Source organism: Schistocerca nitens, chromosome 2 (genome assembly GCF_023898315.1).
Source record: "Schistocerca nitens isolate TAMUIC-IGC-003100 chromosome 2, iqSchNite1.1, whole genome shotgun sequence".
Lineage (NCBI taxonomy): Eukaryota > Metazoa > Arthropoda > Insecta > Orthoptera > Acrididae > Schistocerca > Schistocerca nitens.
The window spans coordinates 814,299,993-814,324,880 of NC_064615.1; the positions used below are offsets into that span (position 1 = coordinate 814,299,993).

Genomic DNA, 24,888 nt, shown 5'->3' on the forward strand with positions numbered 1-24,888 from the left:
TATCTCCCATTTTATCTTCACCTACGTCCTCTTCCATTTCCATAAAATTGCCCTCAAGTACATCGCCCTTGTATAGACCCTCTATATATTTCTTCCACCTTTCAGCTTTCCCTTCTTTTCTTGGAACTGGTTTTCCATCTGAGTTCTTGATATTCATACAAGCGGTTCTCTTTTCTCCAAAGGTCTCTTTAATTTTCCGGTAGGTGGCATCTATCTTACCTCAAGTAATACATGCTTCTACGTCATTACATTTGTCCTCTAGCCATTCCTGCTCAGCCATCGTGCATTTCCTGCCAATCTCATTTTAGACGTTTGTATTCTCTTTCTCCTGCTTCATTTATTGTGTTTTTATATTTTCTCCTTCCATCAATTAAATTCAGTATGTATGGCGTTCCCCAAGGACATTTAATAGCCCTCGTCTCAGTACCTACTTGGTACTCTGCTGCCTTCACGATTTCATCTCTCAAAGCTACCCATTCTTCTTCTTCTGTATTCCTTTCCCCGGTTCTTGTCAATCGTTCCCAATTCTCCCCTTGAAACTGTCTACAACCTGTGGGCCTTTCAGTTTATACAGGTTCCATCTGCTTAAATTCCTTAAATTGCAGTTTTATCAGTTTTAATCTGCACTTCATAACCAGTAAATTGTGTTCAGAGTCCACATCTGTCACTGGAAATGTATCACAATTTAAAATCTGGTTCCGAAATCTCTGGCTTACCATTACATAATCAAGCTGAAGCCTTCAGTTGTCTCTTCCACAGATGTTATCTTGTTTTATGATTCTTAAACTAGCTTTTTGCTATGATTATATTATGCTATGTGCGAAATCCTACCAGGCTGCTTCCTCTTTCATTACTTTCCCCTAGTCCATATTCACCTACTCCTCTTCCTTCTCTTCCTTTTCCTGCTCTCGAATTCCAGTCCCCCACGACTATTAAATTTTTGTCTTCCTTAACTATCTGAATAATTTATTTTATCTCATCAAACATTTCTTCAATCTCTTCATCATCTGTCGAGTTGGCATATGAATTTGTATTGCTATGGTGCTGTGGGTTTCTGTCTATCTTGGATATAATAATGCGTTCGCTATGTTGTTCATAGTAAGTTATCCATATTCCTATTTTTTATTCATTATCAAACCTACCCGTATTTGGATTTATATTTGTAACCCTGTAATCACATAACTTGATGTCCTGTTCTTCCTCCCACCGAATTTTACTAATTTCCACTATATCTATCTTCAACCTATGCATTTCCCTTTTCAAGTATCCTAACCTATCTGCTCGATTAAGGGATCTAAATTCCACCCTCAGATCCGTAAAATGCCAGTTTTGTTTCTTCTGATGACGACGTCCTCCTGAGTAGTCTCCGCCCTGAGATGGGTGACTATTTTACCTCCTGAATATTTTACCCGAGAGGTCCCTATTGTCATCTAGCCACACAGTAGAGCTGCATGTCCTCGGAAAAAATTACGGCTGTAGTCTACCCTTGCTTACAGCCGTTCGCAGTACCTGAACGACAAGGCCGTTTTGGTTGATGCTGCAAGGCCTGATCAGTCAGTCATCAAGACTGTTGCCCCTGCAACTACTGAAAAGGCTGCTGCTCCTCTTCAGGAACCACACGTGTCTCTGACCTCTCAACTGATACCCCTCCGTTGGGGTTGGACCCACGGTACGACTATCTGCATCGCTGAGGCCCGCAAACCTCCCACCAGCGGCAAAGTCCATGGTTCATGGGAGTGGTACGATAAGGATTACATCCTGCTGTCAGCGGTGCCCCCAGTGTTCGGTGGTATCGATGGTATTGCATGCAGTTCTGCTACTAGCCAAGCTGACTGATCGGCGAGCCGCGCAAGGTGGTTCCAGAACCGCGACGTCGATCTTTTGCGTCTGGACCGACCAAGACGTAGTGAGCGTTGCCGCGTAAATTACTGTAAGGTTTGTCGGTGACGGTGGAGGTGCTTCGTCCTGCGGAGGAAGTTGTATGGCCGGATGTTGGAGGCACTCGGAACGTAGGTGACCTTCCTTGCCGCATCCGGAACACGTTGTAGGTTGGCCGTCACAAATATTGTACGGCCCGGCAGCCTCCTGTTTCGAGGTATGATGCTACGCGTCTTCGGAGTTCAACGCTTGCCTGGTATACTCCGTTGATTACTGGATACATCTTAAACTGAGTATATTTTTCTGCCACGTGTTCTTGTACTGTGCCGTAGGGGAGGAGCGTCGGCACAATGTCTTCCGCGCCGCGCGGGATTAGCCGAGCGGCCTCAGGCGCTGAAGTCATGGACTGTGCGGCTGGTCCCGGCGGAGGTTCGAGTCCTCCCTTGGGCATGGGTGTTTGTGTTTGTCCTTAGGGTAATTTACGTTACGTAGTGTGTAAGCTTGGGGACTGATGATCTTAGCAGTTAAGTCCCGTAAGTTTACACACACACACACACAATGTCTTCCGCCGGCAGGATGTGCGTATAGTCAACCTTGACTTTGCCAACATTTCAGTCTGTGTGGCAGAAGGGAGTCGTTACGCCATCTCTCGAAGAGACCTGTCTCATGTAACATAACCTTCACGTATACCGTGTTCCTTACGATCGAAAAGTGGACGCCGACGATGTCGGGATCTTGGCCTGTGCCCACAAAAAGCGCTGGACGTCGAGTGCTTTTGGTCTGTCAAAGTCTTTCTAAAAGCGAATTTCAGTTTTCGGTATTTTCGCGGTACGGATCACGTTAGTGTCGGCCGGAGGATGTAACGAAGGTGAGTGTACTAGCGCGGCAGTGGGAAACTCACAGCAAATCTGGTCTGCTCTGCGGCTAAAGCCGGACTGCCTCTAGACCATAACACTCATTATTTGCATATGACCAAGGAATGGCTTTAACCGTGTAAATGAATAATGTTGCGATTAATAATAATTATTAATCACAAATAACGAATAATAATCGTACCTGTATTCGTTATTATTCATTCAAATAAATATTGCTCGGCTCTGATGATAATTGAAGGCCATTGAGCAGCTGTAAATTGCATATTAGCAGCGAATGGAGCCACTCGGTGTAGCCGTGCGGTCAAAGGCGTCTTGTCACATTTCACGCGGCTCCTCGCGTCGGAGGTTCGAATCCTCCCTCGGGAATGGGTGTGTGTGTGTTGTCCTTAGCGTAAGGTGGTTTAAGTTAGATTAAGTAGTGTGTAAGCTTTCCATTCCAGCGATTGGGCAAGTGAACTCAAGCGCGACATCCGTGTGGCTGTGAACGACAGCTCACTCAGCTGAAACAGCCGCGTGACTTTGTTCAAGTGCGCACTCGACTGTTATTACGTGGGGCAGCATCGATAAACTTCGGCACCTTCTGCCGGTGTACGCGAAGAGTATTCGCGCCCTCCCTCTCACGCTGAAGTCGCGAGAACCCCACGCGGATAGGGTATGCGATTGCAGTGGTCTAGTACTTGACGTTCTTTGCTTTCTCTGCGGTCGTTGTTCTCGACATAGTCGTCTTTCGAAACTTTGTGTTTGTTAGTAAGACCTAGGACGAAACCAGTTTTGAACATATGCGTTATGATAAAGGCTCAACAGCTAGTCGTTGATGTAGAATTCAGCCGCGAAATATGTTTGAGATAATCCTACCATGTATGGGTCACTGATCAAAGCGGATGACGTAAGTTTGTCCGTGATAGTTCCAAGTGCCAGCGATCCTGTACGGATTCCATGATCACAAACGGTGTTTTTACGTTCTTCCTGGCAAGCAGGTGTACTTTGCGATACTGAAGTTATGAATTTTCTAGATGCAGGGACGCCATAGTTATAAGACAAACATTGAAGATTTGAGTACAGCCAGCAACCACTCACACACCAAATGTGGTAGCTTCCACATGAACTAATCTCGGTTATTGCCATTCACTTGTAATCTACAGAATCAGCATTTGATCACATCCATTATCGGCCACTTGCATTTCCGTGTAACGCAAGTGTCTCCACACAGATCACATGTTCAAGAACTTCCGCCATTTCATAGGTTTGAGCTGAGTGATTTCTGGAAATCTTTGATTTTATGATTAACATAAATCTGATATGTAATGAAACAAATTTTCAATCAATGCTTTCCTCCGTATTATTTTGAAATAAGATATAGCTAACATCCACCGACAACAACTTTCGAGTTGGTGGTATGCTTGAGAGAAAGCCTAGATAATATCGTCCAGGAATTTCCCATCATGACTGGGAGACGCAGTAGATTAGAACTGAAACTTATGTCTTCTGGTGGCAACAAGAAACAACGAACTTTTCAATTCAGTGAAAGTATAGCTAAGTATCAATGATTACAAGGCCACATTCCATCAGTAATCGCTGGCGTGGACAGAAAACTTAGGAAAGATAGAAGACATTTCTATTTAGGATATATAATACGAAAATGAAGTTGCTAGATACACGGACGCCATGGAAGATAGTGAGGGATGGGAAGAAAGAATCGTGGTTCAATAACGATGTTGGAAAACTTAATATGAAATCTTGGAGCGGCACGGCGTATTCAAACGAGATTGAAACTGTCGAACAAAAGATGAAACAATACACAACAGTGAAAGACTTCTACGTGCGAATCATCCAAGAAATTCAGTATCAAGAACTCACAATGAAGAAAGTTTTGGTGCTATGTAAAATCAGTCACTGGATAGTAGTTATACGTCTAGGCACTCGTCCAGCGTAATAGGTACCTACAAGAAGACAGTAAAATGAAGCTTAAATAATTCCGTCTTTCAAAGTTGCTTCACGAAAGAAGTCAGCAAATAATGGGAAGCCGTTGAACCAGATGGGTCAGACGCTGGATTCAATATAAAATACTTCCATACTAAATTCGCAGAAACACCTCACAGAACGTCTCTCAAACTACGAACTTACGTGACTGGAAGATGCAGCTGATAATAATATGGTTCGTAGAGCACACGGGAAGGTCTGTACTCCTGTATAACTCAGTAAGATGCAGTATTAGGGAAGATATTCTGTGTTCGTGAAAGATGATTTTACATACAGCAAAACAAAAGCACTTTGTATAAATCAAGACTGTCTCGCCAAACACTGATCGTGTGAAATCTATCTTACTCCGTTACTTATACCGTGTGTACCTCCAAAGAATCATCAGTCACAGTATCTCTGCTGTTTGAACAGATATATGCAATTTCGTCTGTACAACACGTAGATTGAATAAACCCTAACAAGTACAACTTATTATGCGTGTCCTGCGATTCCGTGTCACAAAGAAAAATGTTGAATTACTTCTCGTTACGAAACGTTTGTCTCTTTCTTCTAAATCCATTTTTTATCCCTGTTCAATAGAGCTGTCCCAAATTAGCCCGTGCTGCATTCAACTGAACTACATCTGCTTACAGGGCCAGCAATACACGTGGAATAATCAGCATATTAGCAGAAACTGAGTAGAGGTTCTGCAAGGCGTCAGCATACAGAATTTCGGAGGACGGCTGTAGCTGTGTTCACAATCTCATTAGATATCCAAAGTTGAAGTTGTATAATGTATTGAGTCATGTATTAACAATCTGTTGTCCTAATTCTGAAATTATTTTTTCTTCACAATCAATATGAGCCCTGTCGAATATTCGCAAGTATTGGTTTTAGTACATAAGCAGACACTGATTAACTGCAACAAAAGTCCAATTTACTGTAAGTCTCCATGGAATTAATTTATTACTTACCTCCATCACACTATCCAGCAGCATACTGAGACATCATCTTGCACTGGGATGAGAACCGCTTATGCCTGAGCATCACGCTTCTCTGGAAAGAAATAGAGGAAAATTAATGCACTTAGGGGATGGTATTAATAAACACCTTTCATTATAAATAAAAGTGCGAATGACCATCAAACTTCGTTCTACAGTGAGCCTCAGGAAACTTCGAGTGAAGATTACGTCTTAAAATCGTGATGTGTTTCGGACTGACCATCCCACAGAGATTTATTGCTTTTATTTTCAGAATGAGTTATGTCCGCTACTAGGACCACTCACCTAAAAAATCATTGTAATACAATGAAACGGGACGAGTAATATTGCTGTTCTGTATGAAACAGGACATTGGTAGACGAGAAGGCCTATATCGATTGGATATGAACGAGGGAGGTATTATTGAGAGTGAATCGCCCGTAGCGGTTAAAATAAACTGATCATTGGGAAATGAAACGTGAATTAGTTGTCATTGCAAACCTCAATAAAAAAGCGACCTTTTCACATAAGAAAACGTTTTTTATTATTTTTCGACGAATTGAAAAGTTTCATTCGACGAGGCAAAGACATCTAATTACCGTTCATGATCGTGTTCCCGGGGACAATTCCAGCTCAATATTGTGGTATTCCGAGAAAGAAACAATTTTTCTCATACTGAACTCTGAAATTCTCTTGTTTCGCCATACGGCTTCGACGCAATTTCTGAATACTAAAGGTATTTTTGTGTCCACCATAGGCTCTTAGAAATTTTTGTGCGGATGAACTGTGTAACATCATTTAGTAAACAGCAATGATGAAATTAATTTAAGTTTTTGACAGCCCACGTTGGACATAATATTCTTGTAACACTTGAAATTTTCGATAATGCTTCACAAATACGGTTTACTATCTGAAGTAACTATAGGCTTGGGAAGTAATGACGCGCTGAATGGCATGTGTTGAAGAATTTGGCAAAAGTAATAAAGATGCTCGAAGTGTAATTTTTTTTTAAAATTGACGTAGCACTGCACGAAGCTTACAAATCTTTCTGCATCTAATGTAATAAACTTTCAGCTATGCCTAAGCTTGCTGCTTAACTACAAGTTCTCCGTAAGCTTTCAAAAACTGAGTTAAGGTGGGGATCATAATTTACATCACTGTTGACGCGGGACGATCTTCTGAGACGTAATTTTGTTAAGCGCGTACGTGGGATCTTTCCTGAACTCGATATAACTTTCTCAAAGTAATCTACTCTCAAGAGAATACCGATGGTCAATTTTGTATGAGGAAGAGAATACGTGGAAAGATCAGAAAATCAATACCAATGGCAAATCTAATATATGGAGGAGGATTCCTAGAAACTAATTGGAATCCAGTCAAACATAATCGATTTTCCAATCAGTTTCTGACGCCGAAAAAGTATTTAATAAACTCAGAATATATCTCTTTACATCCAAGTACTAAGAATACTATTATATGAGTAAAATAGTGAAGAAGACCCAACAATTGATGTAGAAGTAACCTGCCGTATCAGCTGACAGCGCTAATGTGCTGCTTCCTGGACTCAGATAGGCGCACCGGCCTCAGATCGAATCCGCCCAGCGGATTAACGTCGAAGGAATGTGAGCTAGCCAACCTGGATGTAGATTTTAGGCTGTTTTCCACATGCCACTAGGTGAATACTGGGCTGGTACCTACGTCTCACTTCAGTTGGACTACTCGCACACATTTGAAAACACGTCCCAACTATTTCATGGCTTACTTACACTAGATGCAGACAGCTGGGGTACACTAATATCGACCTGGGGGGTGCGGGGTGTCGACAGGAACGACATCCGGCCACCCTCTGACACTAACATCGCCAAATCCAACCCGCATTGCAGTGGGACAAAGACCCAAAGAAAATGATGAACAATTGATGGAGATGTCTGATTATGTCTACAACATCATGAATTTAACTGAAAAGGTAAATAAAAACATGTTTTAACCGAAATATTGTTAACAATATGTTTAGCACTTTCCTTGTTTCATCCAGTTTGTCAGTCAATAGCTTTCACAGGAAAAACTATGAAAATCACAGCATAAGGAACTTAAGTCTACAGATATTAAACATATGTTGTTCCGTTCTTCTGGGAGAAATGACTATAGAGAGAGCCTGCGAAACATTGTTAAATTCTCATTAAAGATCCTTAAATTTTCGCTCAAATTCATTCTCTTCTTAGGACAGGAGACACTGGCGAAGAAGCCCGAGGTGATTTCCTCTTAACCAATAAACAAATATGTATCATCACAGGAAAAATACTCTCACTTTTCCACGTGCATGGTACAAAAGGACAAGGATGGCCCTCATCAAAATGTTGCGGTTTCCCAGCATTGCCACACAACAGGAAACCCGAGAGCTTTTGGTCAGCAGTATACATCAGGAGCATTCATTCATCCACTGTTTGATAATGAGATCACTAGTGACTTGCAACAAGTTTTGAACGTATTTTATAAATTTTTCTAATCTTATTCTGGATTGTAATACCCATGTCGGGTGTCCAGCCGCAACATATCGTCATCTGGACACAATATTTCGGCGGAACAGTTCCAGCGAGTTGATGCGATGGCTTTCTCACCTGAACATGACGGCCAGGTGGACCGACGAAATATTGTGTCCTGATGAGGATATGTTCCGGCTGGAGACACGACATGAATATCACAAATTACTACGCTGGGAAAGTTTACGGAGCCTTATTCTCGATTACACAAACTCAAATATTTGCTATTCTCTAAGTATACAGGGGAGTCCGATTACTTAATGAGTAGTGGGTTCACTGACTATTAACTATCTGGAAAGAATCACTCAGTTGTTAAGAATCGCTACATCATATAGATTTGGGAATGAAAGGTGAGTGACTGAACACCTGCAGCAATTTCAACCAAATATTTAGATACCTTACTTATGATATGTAAAAAAATACTGTGGCAGTAAGATTCCCCACTACCGCTAGGTGCGGTGGGTTGGATGAGAAGAGGTGACATAAAAAGTTCGAAAACGACCTATTGATATTTATTTCCCTTATATTGCTGACTGAATACTTTTAAAAAATTAAGTACAATTAGTCTCTGACCTCTGCTCTACGTTGTGCTGACCAGGCCGTGAGAATGAGTACTTCAGCAGGGGCAATAATTTTGTCAACGTGTTTAGTGACATAGTATCAAGCTAAACGTCTGAATACCACACACAAATTTATGAGTGTCTCTCCAGTCGCATGAAGTAAAACAGCAGAGATTCAGATATATATATATATATATATATATATATATATATATATATATATATATGTGTGTGTGTGTGTGTGTGTGTGTGTGTGTGTGTGAAATATACGCCACATATGTATATAGTCAGCACCTCTTTCTGAGCAGCTATATCGATTTTAAACAAACTTCGTACTCATATCATTTTCTGTCTGGAAAGTAATAGAATCTGGGGTGGGGGTGATAACGGGATTGTGGATAGAAGAGGAGGTAGGGAGAGGTGGACGGTGCGGGTGGGAGGATGAGGCGTTGGACAGAGAGATGGGAAAGCAGCAGATGTTTGAGGAAGGGGGAGGAGGAAATAGAGAGAGGAGGAGGAGGAGGAGATGGAGATGGACAGACAGAGGGAGAGGAGGAGGAGGTGTATAGAGAGAGGGGGGATGGAGAAGAAGGACACGTGAGGAGGAGGCGGATAGTGACTGAGGGCATACATAGAGAGCGGGCAGGAGAAGAAGGTGGACACAGAGAGAGGGAAGTGGGCGGAGTAGGAGATGGAGAGGAGAGAGGAGGAAATGAACTAAAAAAATGGGTTAAATGGCTCTGAGCACTATGGGACTTAACTTCTGAGTCATCAGTCCCCTAGAACTTAGAACTACTTAAGCCTAACTAACCTAAGGACATCACACACATCCATGCCCGAGGCAGGATTCGAACCTGCGACCGTAGCGGTCGCGGGTTTTCTGACTGTAGCGTCTAGAACAGCTCGGCCACTGCGGCCGGCAGGAAATGAACTAATATAACATTAGAAGAAATAGTACCTGGGCAACTCCGGGTTTCTCTGGTATAAAATCGAATTCCGCAGACAGAGATCAGAAGAACCAAGCTCAATCCGTTCGTCTATGAGACCCAGAGTGTTGCAGACATGGATGTCCATGTTGATGCGGTGTTCCTGATTATAGGAAGGCGTGATATGAAGTTCTGCACTATCGTTTAGTGAACAAAATCGGGTGCACTGAGTATCTGATCGGATTGTGATTTAGAACTTCCTTACACGTACAACTCCAGAATACGTGTACGACCGATTCTTGAATTCGGCTCGAGTATTTGGAATCCCCGCCACGTCGGATCAGAGTAAGTCATCGAAGCAGTTTCCTTAGATTTGTCAGCGGTAGGATGGATCAGCCTGCAGGTATTACGGAGATGAATCGTGGACTCAAGTGGGAATTCTTGAGGTGAAGACGCCGCTCTTTTCGCGTGGCACTGTTGCAGGATTTTACAGAACTGGCCTTCGAGGTCGACTATAGAACAACTGTACTGCCGCTAGTGCACATTTCGCGTAAGGACCACGAAGATAAAAGAATTTAGAGCTCACACGGTGGAGTGTAGATTGTTGTTCCTCCGCATCTCCATTTGCCAGTGGAACGAGAAAGGAAATTCAGCGTTACGCGGTAGCCTCCGCCATCCACCGTTCAGTGGCTTCTGGAATATATACGTGAATCTAGACGTAGATGTACCTCTGGAATGCTGAGGTGCGTCGCTAGTACTGTTTAACGTCTAGTGGATAACGTTAGAAGTGGCGTGAGACTGTTCGGTGACGTTGCAGTGAGATATCAGAAGGTAGTAAGGCAAGAAGTCTGCAGAAAATAGCAGGAAGACGCGCAGGCGATCGGTGATTCGAGTTGGGACTGGCAGTTGATCCTGAACGCAATTCTATGTATTGCGAATAAATAAGTTCCCATATGCACGATTCATCGATTACACAACTAACAACGAATCAGTTGAAACAGTTACTGCTGAAAAATATTCAGAAATAACCACCCGTAGAGGCCTAAAGTGAAAACACTGCATAAATGATGTAGAAGCGAATGCCAGGGTGAGGTCTATTGGAAGAATCCTAAGGGAACGTAAGCCATTCACGAAGGGGGTGCCATACAAAACGCTAGTTACAGCGATTCTCGTGCATTGTTTATCTGTCTCGGACTTTTACCACGATGGTCAGAGATACAAAAGAATGCGATGTGTTTTCTGACGGGCTCATTTAATCGACGCGGCAATGTTACGGAAATGTAGGCAGACCGGCGAGACATTGTGAATCACGGAAAAGAGTCAGGCAAAAAACTGCTTGCACCTAAGTACATCTCGCGGTATTACACAATGAGAAAGCTGATAAACTGGGGTTAATACGGAGCTTCAGAGACAATCATGCTTCCCACGTGCCATTTGCGAATGAAAAGGGGAAAGGGAAAAGATAATGGAACAAGAAGTAAACTTCGTCTCCGATGTTATGTGGACTGGCGTGTAGTAGATGTGCTAGTAAAAGACTCAATGCCAGCTTCCCATATAGGAAAAGAGAAACTGATGGTAGAGGATGTATTGGTTTCCGTAGTAAACGGATCGCAGCCATGAGTACCTTGTAACTCAGCTGATATTACTTCAGGAGGAGTAAAAATATTAGTCGTCGCCGGATGAAGCGAACATCTCCCGTCCTTCGGAACGCGAACACATTTCCCAGCAAACGCTGCATTAGCATAAACCACAGGAAATTGTATAAATTGAGTAACATATTTAGAACCAGCACGAGCTGCGTAAGCCTGAGACCCGTAGTGAGTGCTTTGGTGGCTTCCCAGTTCTTCCACTTTAGGCCACTCCCTAGCCTTTCCCAGCAGCAGCAAGTGCCGTAACTCGGCCGTTCTTCTTGTGCGGCTATCCGTCTCCATTGCAAAACGGCCCTCGTCGCCCGTGCGGCACGGCGGGGGCTTTTTATTGAACTTGGCACGCGGACAAATTGCATTAAGTGTGCGCCCGGCATCTGGAGACATATACGCCGAGGGAAATAATTCACGACGCAAAAAAGCGGACAGGATGGACCGTAGTTGGATGGCCCATTTCAGTCGCGTGCGGGTGGCGGTGGTTTGGGGTGGCAAGGGGCGGTCCGACTTGCCCAGGGAGAGGCGAGTGGATGAATATATTCCAGGAGGGTTGGGTGGTGAGGGTGGAAGGGGGCTACGGAGGGCTACATCGACTGGCTTGTGGTGGAGAGGACGGCCACGTCGGACGATTCCAGCCTGCAATTTCTTGTGCCTGTGGTGCGGCATGAATTGTGATAATAACGGCGGTTTATAGAAAAGAAAAGACAATCACTTGGTAAAAAATTTCTTGGGCAGGACTGCTCGATTATTCAGTTATTCGTATGACTGCGTTCCGTACAGCGTCATTAACACGAGGTGTCTTGAGACCAAAGTACAGTGCCCCGGATCAACGTGCCATGCAGGTGGAGAAAGACTAGGAGGACAGTTAGCTTTCTACTATGCATCAAGAATTTTAGCTGTACCATATAACCTTATGTTAACACTAGGACGATCGTGAATCGATCTTTCGTTCGTGAGGAAAGATTTCTGGAAATCACTAGAGACCTGAATTAGGACGGACAGTAGGGGTTAGTGGCCCATTACTTTCGACTCTCTTACGTGTGGAACATATACAGCTTATTTAGCAGGATAGCCGAAACGCCATGTCAGGAGCATTTAAGTGCATTCTTACATTTATCTTCTACTATGCATCAAGAATTTTAGCTGTACCATATAACCTTATGTTAACACTAGGACGATCGTGAATCGATCTTTCGTTCGTGAGGAAAGATTTCTGGAAATCACTAGAGACCTGAATTAGGACGGACAGTAGGGGTTAGTGGCCCATTACTTTCGACTCTCTTAAGTGTGGAACATATACAGCTTATTTAGCAGGATAGCCGAAACGCCATGTCAGGAGCATTTAAGTGCATTCTTACATTTATCTTCTACTTAACAGTATATATTTTAATTTCTCAACTGATAGTAATGTTTACCTTTAATTGCAAAATAAAAGTAAACGACACTCTTACTTTTTAACATGGTAGACCAGGGTGACGTTCGATTTTGAAAGCAATGTTCTAGATTTTTTCTACATAAACTGTTCAAATGTGTGTGAATTCCTGTGGGACTAAACTGCTGAGGTCATCGGTCCCTAGACTTACACACAACTTAAACTAACTTATGCTAAGAACAACACACACACCCATGCCCGTGGGAGGACTCGAACCCTCGACGGGTGGGGCCGCGCAATTCCTGACATGGCGCCTCAAACCATGCGGCCAATCCGCGCGGCTTTCAATATAATAGCAAACTAATTACAAACCTGACTTTAGACGTTTAGTGTTCTCACTTAAGATTGTATTATGTAAGTAAAATATTTGCACCCAGAAGACACTACAAGGCTTCGACGAAAGGCTTTCACGGATTCCGAGGACGGTTGGTGGGAGCTCTGAAAGCCACAATTTTTAACCCACAACAAAATTTGAAAATACTACTTTGAAACTGGTGATATTGTGTAACGCAGTCGTGGGACTATTTAAGGAAGTGGTTTTTAGCAAAATGGCGGTTTTCTGAAACGAAAATCAATTTTTTCGACAAGGAAAAACGTCTTTAAGACGTTCACCAAATTCAAAGTTAAAATATATCGTAAAAATCCCACTAACTACAGTATTAAAAACATCGACTCACAAGTCACAAAGATGTATAATGTATCTGCATCTATATTTTTTATATTTAATGAGCTATATCGCCTGACAACTTGAAAATTGGTGTTTTGAAATAAACAAACGTTTAAAGTTTCAACTGTGATTTTTAAGATTGAATTTGAACAAATATTTAATAGGCAATCGTACAGTATGCCTTCCTTCTCCGATGTCGAAACTCGTTTTTACGGAATTATATCAATTAACTGGCATTTTTTTACCAGTCGAAGCGTTTTTTGCTTGATAGAGATTAAGAAACTTTTCAGTCTGTATAAATACGTTTACATGTAATTTTCAAACAGACCCGACAAAAAACGCCTTCAGAATGCGTACCATATACGAACAGTATTATGAGGAGAAGTCTTTTTAAGAATAGTATTTTATTTGATACCGGTGCCCTCTGTGATACTATCTGAAAGTAACTTCGTCGGTAAGTACTGTAGTATTACTTCGGTTGCATTCGAGCGCTCGGACGCACTAGACACTCCATGCAGAAAATGGCGGTTTTAACATATTTTAATATTTATGGCACACTCTTCATCAATGAGTCTTAAAAACAGACTATAAGGAACATTCTAAAACAATCAGAAATAGGCTAAAAGAAATTTCTATCCTAGATCTAGTGCCTGAAGGAAGGGGAGAATAGTGGAAAATAAAATCTCAAAGAAAATATGGAACTACCTGGTTTTATACTGTAAATGAAGTATTAACCATTGTTCTTACAACTGAAACCCAAAAATCGAAACTGTATATCGTACAGTGTACCAAACGTCGTCACATTACATTGATCGTTTTTCAAGATGAAACACTTATCCGGAAAAGAGAAATTTTGAGAACGACGTCTTCAATATGTCTTCCACTATTTTTGACAGCCCAATCAGTTATGTAATTCATTAGCCATTAGCGTAATTCGAATTGAGGAATGTCCCTTTTGGCATTTCTGTGCATGCGATGTATTCCCACATAGTCCCTTATTAACGAGGAACCAAAGCTGAAATTGCTCAAACGCTTAGTACAAACAAGAATTTGCTTTGTATATCCTGTGAATCCACACTAATAACAAGCTTGGTCAATCTCAAACATCCTGGCAAGATGTGAGAACTCAGAGCACAACGTCCTTTGGGAGATGCAAAGATGAAATTTGAAAATATTCATTCAATGATTTGCATGAAGCTGCAGAATCGGATGGCATCCACAACTAATGGGAGTTGGCTATGCAAACCAGGAAACGTTAAAAGTGTTGCATTTGCGAGATCTTCTTTACATTTTTGGAAATGAGCAATTGCCTCTTCTGTCCAGTCAATATGTCTTCGGTCATTTTTAGTTGTTCCTTTTAGGTAATAATTCAATAAGGCTTGGTTTTCTGCAGCATTTCCTAAATATCTACGATAAAAATTGATGATTCCTAAAGTTCGCAAACAGTTTCGGGTCGCTTGTAGTTCATTAGCGCAGATTCTTTTTCTGGATCCGGCTTAGTTTCCGAGGGTGTGATTAATTGTCCCAAGAATGTGAGTTCTTGCACTCCTAATACGGATTTGCAACATTCATTACTAGACCGTACTGATTCAATTGTTTAAAGAGTAAATTTAGATGCTCAATATGATGTTCGGGAGATTCTGATGCTATTAAAATATCATCCAGATAGGGAAAACAGAAATCCAGCTCTCTCCCAACTTCGTGTATAAACCTCTGAAATGTGCTACGTGCATTTCGAAGTCCGAAGGGCATATAATTAAATTCATACAGACCAAAAGGAGTAATAAGCGCTGACTTTGGTTTGTCTTCTTCGGCTAAGGGAATTTGATAATACGCTGCATCAAATTCAAGTCATCTACTCAAGGGAATGGATATCGGTCTGGGAGAGTCCTGTCATTACGACGACGATGATCACCACAAACTCGCCACTGACCATTGGACTTCATAACAAGGTAAAGTGGGCTAGCCAATTATGATTATGGTGGACATATAATACCATTATTCAGCAGAAACTCAAATTCTTTCTTAACTATTTGCAATTTATGTGGGTCCGACCTACGAACTTTACTATACACCGGTGGACAACTAGAAGTAGTGATATAATGCTGTACTTTACGCTTTAACACCTTTGGTATTATAGATGGTTTTGTTAGGTCAGGAAATTTCCCTAACAGCTTTGAGTACTGACATTTTGCATATAGTGAGCTTACTGAATCGTTAGCGTCCACAGCGGTTACCTCTGCCGAAATTTTTAACTTGGTAATATTATCTATAAGCTTTTTATTTTTCAGACCTGTGAGTAAACCGTAATGATGAAGAAAATAAACTCAGAATATTCCTTTCGATACATCTGCTACTATAAATGGCCATTCAAATTTACGTTTAAGACCTAAATCAATGGTTAACAGCTATGACCCGTAAGTTTTAATTTCAGAACCATTTGCAGCATAGAGACTAATGTCAGAGGGTTCAAGCTACTTAGTTTTTACCACCGGTATAACAGACAAATCTGCACCGCTGTCTGCCAGATAAGATCGTCCACAAGTTCTGTCTTTAACAAATAATCTATATTGGCGGCTTACTGTAGGAACTAGGGTAGAATATTCAGCCACTTTCGACTCTACCCTTCCTTGTTTTCCTTATTTTTCCATTGGCAAGGTTGTACACACATTTCAGGTTTATACTGTGAGCCAAATTTGAAGTGACAATACCAATATTTACCAATTGTTTTGAACTGCGTTCTGTTTCTACTTCTCCTGCACGATCTGGATTTATTTGATTCTCGGAGCGTCTTAACTTCATTTTCTAAGTATTTAATTTTCACAAGAAGATCTTGGACTGATAAGGATGTGGAAGGAACTAATTGGGATGAGGTAATTTGAAGCTCCTCAGCATATAGCATCTCCATTATACGATTGCCATCTGCGCGATCTTGTCCGTTGTTTCTTCCGATATCACTAATATTCTTCGACTATTACTGGATTCAAATGGCTCTGAGCACTATGGGACCTAATTTCTTAGGTCATCAGTCCCCTAGAACTTAGAACTACTTAAAACTAACTAACCTAAGGACATCACACACATCCATACCCGAGGCAGGATTCGAACCTGCGACCGTAGTGGTCGCGCGGTTCCAGACTGTAGCGCGTAGAACCGCTCGGCCACCTCGGCCGGCACTATTATTAGGAAGTTTATCGAGCCACAATGTTTTTAAAGCGTTCTGCGACAAGTTGGTACCAGCATAGTTTCGCATTTTCCGTAATAATTGGCTAGGTTTCATATCGCCAACTTCCAGCCCACTCAACAGTTTTTTTTTTTTTTTAATTTTACAACCTTCACTTTCCTTGAAATTTGTTAAGAGTCGTTGTTTTGCCAGCGAATATTTATTATTTTCGTCACTGGTTACCAGATCCCAGATGTTTCCTTTGCTATGGCAGTGATTGTAAACTGAGTCTCGGCTTGGCAAAACCAAATATCGGGGTTTTCTACCCAAAAGGGAGGAAGCTTTACGCTTACCTTATTGATCTCTGGATTACTCACAGGTTTGTCCCCGTCAAGTCCACTTCCTGCTTGCATTTTGAGTATTTTGTTGAACACCGTCTGCGCCGAATTCCAGCAGATTCCGCGTTGGACGATTCGCCAATAATTACGTTGCAGCTTTTCTTTTGTTTTCTCGCCAATCACGTCGGGGTCACCAATTGGTCGGTAGTTTCTAACACATGTAAATATACACAAAAATAAAAACTTAAAACTTCTTTATTATAACATTTTATAAGACGTGAATCGGCGTGTTGCTTGGACAACGATACATTTTACAACTCTCAAATATAATACCATCCTCTTTTGTCTCTTGTGATATCACAGAACATATAGCTCTGAAGCCAACCTTATCGATGTCAAAACACTCACTAACACACCAAAACACTATATGGAAGAGCAACCTGCTCCCACAGATTCGTACAGCTAAATTAATTTACTTACTACATTTCCAAGGAGAGTGTAGCAAACATCTGAATGTTGACGTAATTCACAGACTATCTAGAAGAGATACGACATTCGGCCAATACAGATTTCTTCAGCTGAAGGCGATTGTCCAGCTGATGTTGAATGAATGTATCATACATTTGTTATTTACACACACTCGTAAGGAATGCTACAGATTTCTTCTGCGAGGCTGCCACTCAGGGCGATGGGAGATAATGTCTCGCTTGACGCTTCTACATGACTCAGACTATCTTGAAGGATACATTTTCCACGCAAAGACTTCTTACTTGATAAACCCTATACCATCTTTACGTGACTGATCTTCCAATAGCTGTTATTATACATTTATAATCTGATGTTGCTAATATGTGTTTTCATGAATAGTTCCGATGGGTGCAGCAGTACTGTCCGTATCTCGGAGGTGTGCAAGAGCCAGAGTCTTCATATACTCTGTCAACCCAAGTTATAAGTACCTGACGAAGTCGATGAGTGGAAGCGTTCTGGTAAGTTCCAACTGGAAAGGACATGACCTCTGTAAAAGTCACGCTAAATACCTAGACTTGAAAAGTTTCTTGTGCAGTTTACCAACGTCCTATAGAAATTACTAGTATTGTTCGGACTCGGATGGGGAATTTTATCATAACGCATTAATCTTGTGCTGTACTGTGGCTGGAAAGACGAACTGAATTCCTATTTACGTGTGTTAAAATGGTCGCATAAGCCCCTATTCATCTTAAGTGGAGCGTAAAATTACGCTTGAAAGCATCTCCAGAAGACCGTACTCGAGAATAAAGGAAAAGTTGAGGGTGAAGGATGGGCTTAAGGCGACAGTGAGAGGCGACGCGAAATCGCAATCAGCAGAGGCGAGGAGCCAGAAGTGAGACAGGCTGCGTCGGCGCCTGCGCACAGATTAAAACGATAAGTCTCGGGGCCGCTGAAGCTCGCTTAATAGGCTGCTCCGCGTCTTCCACTGCCCGGGCGGACAGCCTCGAAATCTCCGCCAGTCTGCGGGAAAAATGACCGTCAATATTTTTCTGCCGTCTGGTACGACGACTGACTATGCTCCACTGTGCAGGGGGAATGGCGGTCAGGACCAGGTAATCGGCTTAGGAGGGACCAACCAGTACGCTTAAGAAGGTCTGCTATCGGATAGTATCTAATGATAATGAGACTATCAACTATATCACACATCATTTGTTAACGGACTAAATCTTGTCGATCTTTGTTGATCCATTATCAACTGTGGGACAACAGCTGGCATGTATTTTTTGATACAATAATTTACCAACAACCGTATGTATTGTAGAAATTTATTTTATGAACTTCTTATATGCTACCAGTTTCGGCGTTACATTGATGCCATTTTCAGGCCCCTGCACAATGAGTAGAACAAATGTAAGTATGTTCTATATTTTTATAATAGTACATTTGTTCTACTCATTGTACAGGGGTTTGAAGATAGCATCAACGTAACGCCGAAACTGGTAGCATTAAGAAGTTCATAAATAAATTTCTGCAATACATACGGCTGTTGGTAAATTACTGTATCAAAAAATCTTGTGGAATCTGTGTTTTCAGGACTGAAAACAGATAGAAACATGTAGTTTGTTTACGAACTTCCAATATGCTCGAATAGCTGTGGGTCAGCAGCTCCTGTAAATCAGTACAAAGAAAACCATGCAAAAGCGGCAATTTTAACTTTTTTCATTCACTCGATGACTAGTTTTCGAGCTGAGACGCATTTTCAAATCATCGTAACCTGGTCAACAATGGTATTTCCGAAAATTTGGAAACCATGTCAAAAATGTGCAACGGTCTGTTACTGCGCTTACAGGTAACTTATCTATGGCTTAAGAAATAATACAGGGTGTCCATTCAAAAAACATAAGTAGGTCTTCAAAAATAATATTTGCTTACGTTTCACAACGTATCACAGTACTTCCTTTCATGAGCCCATGAGCCCCTGTCTTACATTCATAGCCGTGAAAAATCTCGAACAGCTTTGATCGATTAATTTGCATCAAATTTTTCACATTACTCTAATGATCATTCGGATAAACATTTTGAAACGTTGGTAGCAAACATGAAAGTTGTATTTGGATCTTAGTGGCCTACGACTACACTACTATTACAGAATCCGAGTTTGCAATAACAATAACCACGGTTCAAGGTTCAGAGAAAAGAGGAAACAGGAGATGGACTGAGAGTTGGGAAGAAATGGATGTAGAATGCGGAAAGAAGGAGTTGGACAGAGAGAGAGGCAGAAGGAGATTGGGGTAGATAGATAGGGGACGAAGAAGGCGAAGATAAAAAAAGGAAGGGAGGGGGAAGGAGATGGTCAGAGACGGGGAGAGAAGGATATAAGAACTCACATGCAATTCCCATACGTATTAGAAGCGTGACTTTCTCTTCTCTTGTATATTTAATTAGACAGCCACAGCAATGTATGACCAGAAAAGCTAATTTTACATAAATTTGTGTCGAAATATATTAATCTCTCTTCTTCCTTATATATCAACAGAGCAAACATCACACAGTTTTGTGTTACTGTTGCCCTGTGCCATTTATTTCCTCTTTCGTCCAGTACATTGTCACACAGTACCCCGAATCAAATCAAATCCGAAATCAGGTTCGTCAGTGAATACGACAAGTAGCACTGAAAGTGCTTTTATTACGAACACCAACGTACAGCGAGAACAGAACTGAACACCTGGAGGGAGTAAGGTACAATTTATACCAACAGAATCTGTAAGCACAACAAAACATGATAAATTTCGAGAACCTTCCAGAAATGATAACAAATAACACATGGTGGGTGTGTTTCAACTGGCGACCCGCAATACTGCAGCCAGCGGTGCAATCGCTGCGCCACAGTTCACACACAACAGTTGGCGGCATTATTTTCTTGGGTCTTTCATAGGGTGTGTTCTTACGTGTATATGATTTGGTAACGTTGTTAGTGTTATACACGCATCTTTATGTTTCAGTTATTGAATTGGCGCAGGACACAGTGTCCGCTCTGGCCAGTTACAACACAGAAGAGGGGAACTGGTGCCTACGTTCTGGTATTTGTCGTATTATACTGCTGGCATTGGATGAACTTATTTAGTCCTTCAGTTATTTCTGGACGTTATTATAGTACGTGTGGGTTTATGTCGTGAAAGTACTACTGTTATTTATTTTGATCTCGCTTCTTGATAGTCTACGAGACTTTCTATATTAACTGTGACACAGAAGCAGATTTGACCCACCCCTCCCATTGTAAGTATTACTTTATAAACGGAGTTCGATGAATTCATTGCATATAGTCTTACAGTGACTTTTTTGGATGAAGTGTCAGTCATCACGAATACTAAGATGTGCTCATTTCATTAAGAAGCCTACGTGTAGAACACAAATATATGATGACAAATTGAAGATCAAAACAAAAAGTGTGGATATGCAGGTATCGCTTTCTGTAGACCAGTAGTTACCATCTTATCACTACATGAATTTTCCAGCGTCTAAATCAGCACTACATGACGCACCACAAGCAACCTAACGGTGTGTGGCGCAGAGTACCTCTGGTGCCAGTAACTTACCCCCTTACCCTCTTCCACTCGCGAATGGCGAGAGGGAAGAATGATTGTCGGTAATCCTCTCTACTGGCTCTAATTTCTAGGATTTTCTATCCGTGGTCACTACGCGAAATGTATCTTGGAGAAACTAATATACACTCCTTTAGTTTAGTTTAGTTTAAAGCTCCGTCTTTAGGCCACAAGTGGCCCTTCCGGGACCGTCCGGCCGCCGTGTCATCTTCCGAGGAGGATGCGGATAAGGAGGGGCGTGTGGTCAGCACACCGCACTCCCGACCGTTAGGACGGTATTCTTTGACCGAAGCCGCTACTAATCGGTCGAGTAGCTCCTCAATTGGCATCACGAGGCTGAGTGCACCCCGAAAAATGGCAACAGCACATGGCGGCAGGATGGTGACCCATCCAAGCGCCGGCCACGCCCGACAGCGCTTAACTTCGGTGATCTCACGGGAACCGGTGTAGCCACTGCGGCAAGGCCGTTGCCCTAATATACACTCCTGGAAATTGAAATAAGAACACCGTGAATTCATAGTCCCAGGAACGGGAAACTTTATTGACACATTCCTGGGGTCAGATACATCACATGATCACACTGACAGAACCACAGGCACATAGACACAGGCAACAGAGCATGCACAATGTCGGCACTAGTACAGTGTATATCCACCTTTCGCAGCAATGCAGGCTGCTATTCTCCCATGGAGACGATCGTAGAGATGCTGGATGTAGTCCTGTGGAACGGCTTGCCATGCCATTTCCACCTGGCGCCTCAGTTGGACCAGCGTTCGTGCTGGACGTGCAGACCGCGTGAGACGACGCTTCATCCAGTCCCAAACATGCTCAATGGGGGACAGATCCGGAGATCGTGCTGGCCAGGGTAGTTGACTTACACCTTCTAGAGCACGTTGGGTGGCACGGGATACATGCGGACGCGCATTGTCCTGTTGGAACAGTAAGTTCCCTTGCCGGTCTAGGAATGGTAGAACGATGGGTTCGATGACGGTTTGGATGTACCGTGCACTATTCAGTGTCCCCTCGACGATCACCAGTGGTGTACGGCCAGTGTAGGAGATCGCTCCCCACGCCATGATGCCGGGTGTTGGCCCTGTGTGCCTCGGTCGTATGCAGTCCTGATTGTGGCGCTCACCTGCACGGCGCCAAACACGCATACGACCATCATTGGCACCAAGGCAGAAGCGACTCTCATCGCTGAAGACGACACGTCTCCATTCGTCCCTCCATTCACGCCTGTCGCGACACCACTGGAGGCGGGCTGCACGATGTTGGGGCGTGAGCGGAAGACGGCCTAACGGTGTGCGGGACCGTAGCCCAGCTTCATGGAGACGGTTGCGAATGGTCCTCGCCGATACCCCAGGAGCAACAGTGTCCCTAATTTGCTGGGAAGTGGCGGTGCGGTCCCCTACGGCACTGCGTAGGATCATACGGTCTTGGCGTGCATCCGTGCGTCGCTGCGGTCCGGTCCCAGGTCGACGGGCACGTGCACCTTCCGCCGACCACTGGCGACAACATCGATGTACTGTGGAGACCTCACGCCCCACGTGTTGAGCAATTCGGCGGTACGTCCACCCGGCCTCCCGCATGCCCACTATACGCCCTCGCTCAAAGTCCGTCAACTGCACATACGGTTCACGTCCACGCTGTCGCGGCATGCTACCAGTGTTAAAGACTGCGATGGAGCTCCGTATGCCACCTCAAACTGGCTGACACTGACGGCGGCGGTGCACAAATGCTGCGCAGCTAGCGCCATTCGACGGCCAACACCGCGGTTCCTGGTGTGTCCGCTGTGCCGTGCGTGTGATCATTGCTTGTACAGCCCTCTCGCAGTGTCCGGAGCAAGTATGGTGGGTCTGACACACCGGTGTCAATGTGTTCTTTTTTCCATTTCCAGGAGTGTACTGTCTGACTCTTTGAAGAAAGTGCTGTCTCGTATTTTCAGTAGCAGACCATTCTGTGATGCACAACGTCTCTCTTGCAACGTCTGCAATATTGTTCGCTTCGTATCTCGGTAGCGCTCTCGGGCCGACTTAACGGTTCCGTGACGAAAAGCGCCGATCTTCGTTGGACCCTCCCTATCTCTTGTATCAAACCTCCTGGAAAGTGTCCCGAACTGACGAACAGTATACAAGAATCAGTCGAACAAGTGCTTTGTAAGCCACTTCTTTCGTAGACGAATCAGATTCATTACTATTATTCTTATCAATCTCAGTCTGGCAGCTGATTTTTCTATTCTTTTTTGGTGGTCCTTCCACTTAAGGTCGGTGCTGATGGTTACTCCTAGATATTTCGCGGTAGATAGTTTGCAAAAATGTTGTTGTACACTATTGGCTTCCTTTTACTATGTACGCGCACTGTGTTACATTTATTTACTTTAACGGTCAACTTCCAGATTCATGCAAGTCATTCTGCTAATCGATACTCTCTTATGGTGTTGCTGCGCGGAGCGGCCGCGCTGTTAGAGGCGCCATGTCAATGATTGCGCAGCCCCTCCCGCCGGAGGTTCGAGTCCTCCTTCGGGTATGGGTGTGGGGTCGTTCTTAGTATACGTTAGTTGAAGTTAGTTTACGTAGTGTTGCCAGTTTGGTCCCTTAGGAATTCATACACATTTTAACACTTTTTCTTGTGGTGTTTCTATATTGTTATAGACAACCGCATCATCTGTGAGCAGCCTTAAAGAGCATCCGACTCTTTATAATGAGTCAGTTGGTCCTACCACATTTCCTTGAGGTACTCTGGAAATTACCTTCACATATGTCAATTTTGTTCCATTAAGAGCGACGTGTTGAGTTCTGTCTGCACGAAAGTCTTGAATCCTGTCGCACATATGAGCCAACACTGGATGAGATTGTATTTTTCTTCACCAATCTGGTAAAGCGGGACGGTGTCAAATGCGTTCCTGACATCAAGAAACAAAGCACTACCCACAGCGTCATTGTCTATGGCACAATGGATCTCATGGCGGAACAAAGCGAGCTGAGATTCGCAAGGTCTTTGCGGAATCCATTTTGATTTTTATAGAGGAGATTCTCGTTCTCCAGAAACGTCATAATTCTTGTGCAAGAATATTGAAATAATACGTCTACTGGAGCCGATCACAAATGACGACATAGTCAACAGAAACAGCTATAACCTTAACCTTCCTTGTTTCCTTTTACGAAAAGTATGTTGCTTTCATTTTTTGCCTCGATTTGAAAGCAAATGGATGCAATTACCCTTTCAGATGATTAATCTCCGTAAGAGATCTACGCTACGATTGTCTTTTGTCTATTCAAACCATCACTGCTTTGCTAGGGGTCGTCGTTGTCTTACGGCCATTCCAGGTTTACGATTTTAGTTAATGGTGGCCTCTACAGGATGACAGAATTAGTGCACGTGAGTTAAAATGTTTTGATGAAAACAGCAGTGTACGTAAGAAGCTAAGCTGCCGTCTTACATTATTGAGAAGAAACCTGCAACAATGTGCCAGTATTGGCTCGTGGAGCATTGATCGTCACTGTGAGCACATGTCCTAAGGTACACAGTATTTCTTGAAGAGCTAATTCCAGCATTTAGCGGTACCTTAAAAAAGTTCTTAAGCACAGCATTAGGCAATCGAACAAAAGCCAACGGGATATACGATGGGAGGCGGCCACGTAATCTTCAATAATTTTGGCTAAGTAAACTGTTACTAACAACTGATGCAGCCGTACGAATGCTGTTCTCAAAATGCGCTCTGTGGCGACTCTCTAATCTAGTTCATCTTGATTACGTTACTAGCTGCGCTACGTACGGAGTCTTTGGACGACGATAGTAGACAGGCGAGTAGTTAGCGTATTACTCTCGCTGCCGTTGGTATCGGTTTTCTGCGACAT

The 24,888-nt window shown here is 42.9% G+C and overlaps 1 protein-coding gene across 1 annotated transcript in view; it reads right to left on the reverse strand.

The window, feature by feature from the left end:
• LOC126234651 (suppressor of lurcher protein 1-like) overlaps nucleotides 1–24,888 on the reverse strand; it is a 652,665-nt gene that overhangs the window by 489,567 nt on the left and 138,210 nt on the right. Inside the window, exon 2 of the mRNA XM_049943382.1 lies at nucleotides 5,687–5,768. Within this exon, the coding sequence (XP_049799339.1) occupies nucleotides 5,687–5,710 (24 nt within the window). The 5' untranslated portion in view covers nucleotides 5,711–5,768. The remainder of the gene's footprint in view (nucleotides 1–5,686; nucleotides 5,769–24,888) is intronic.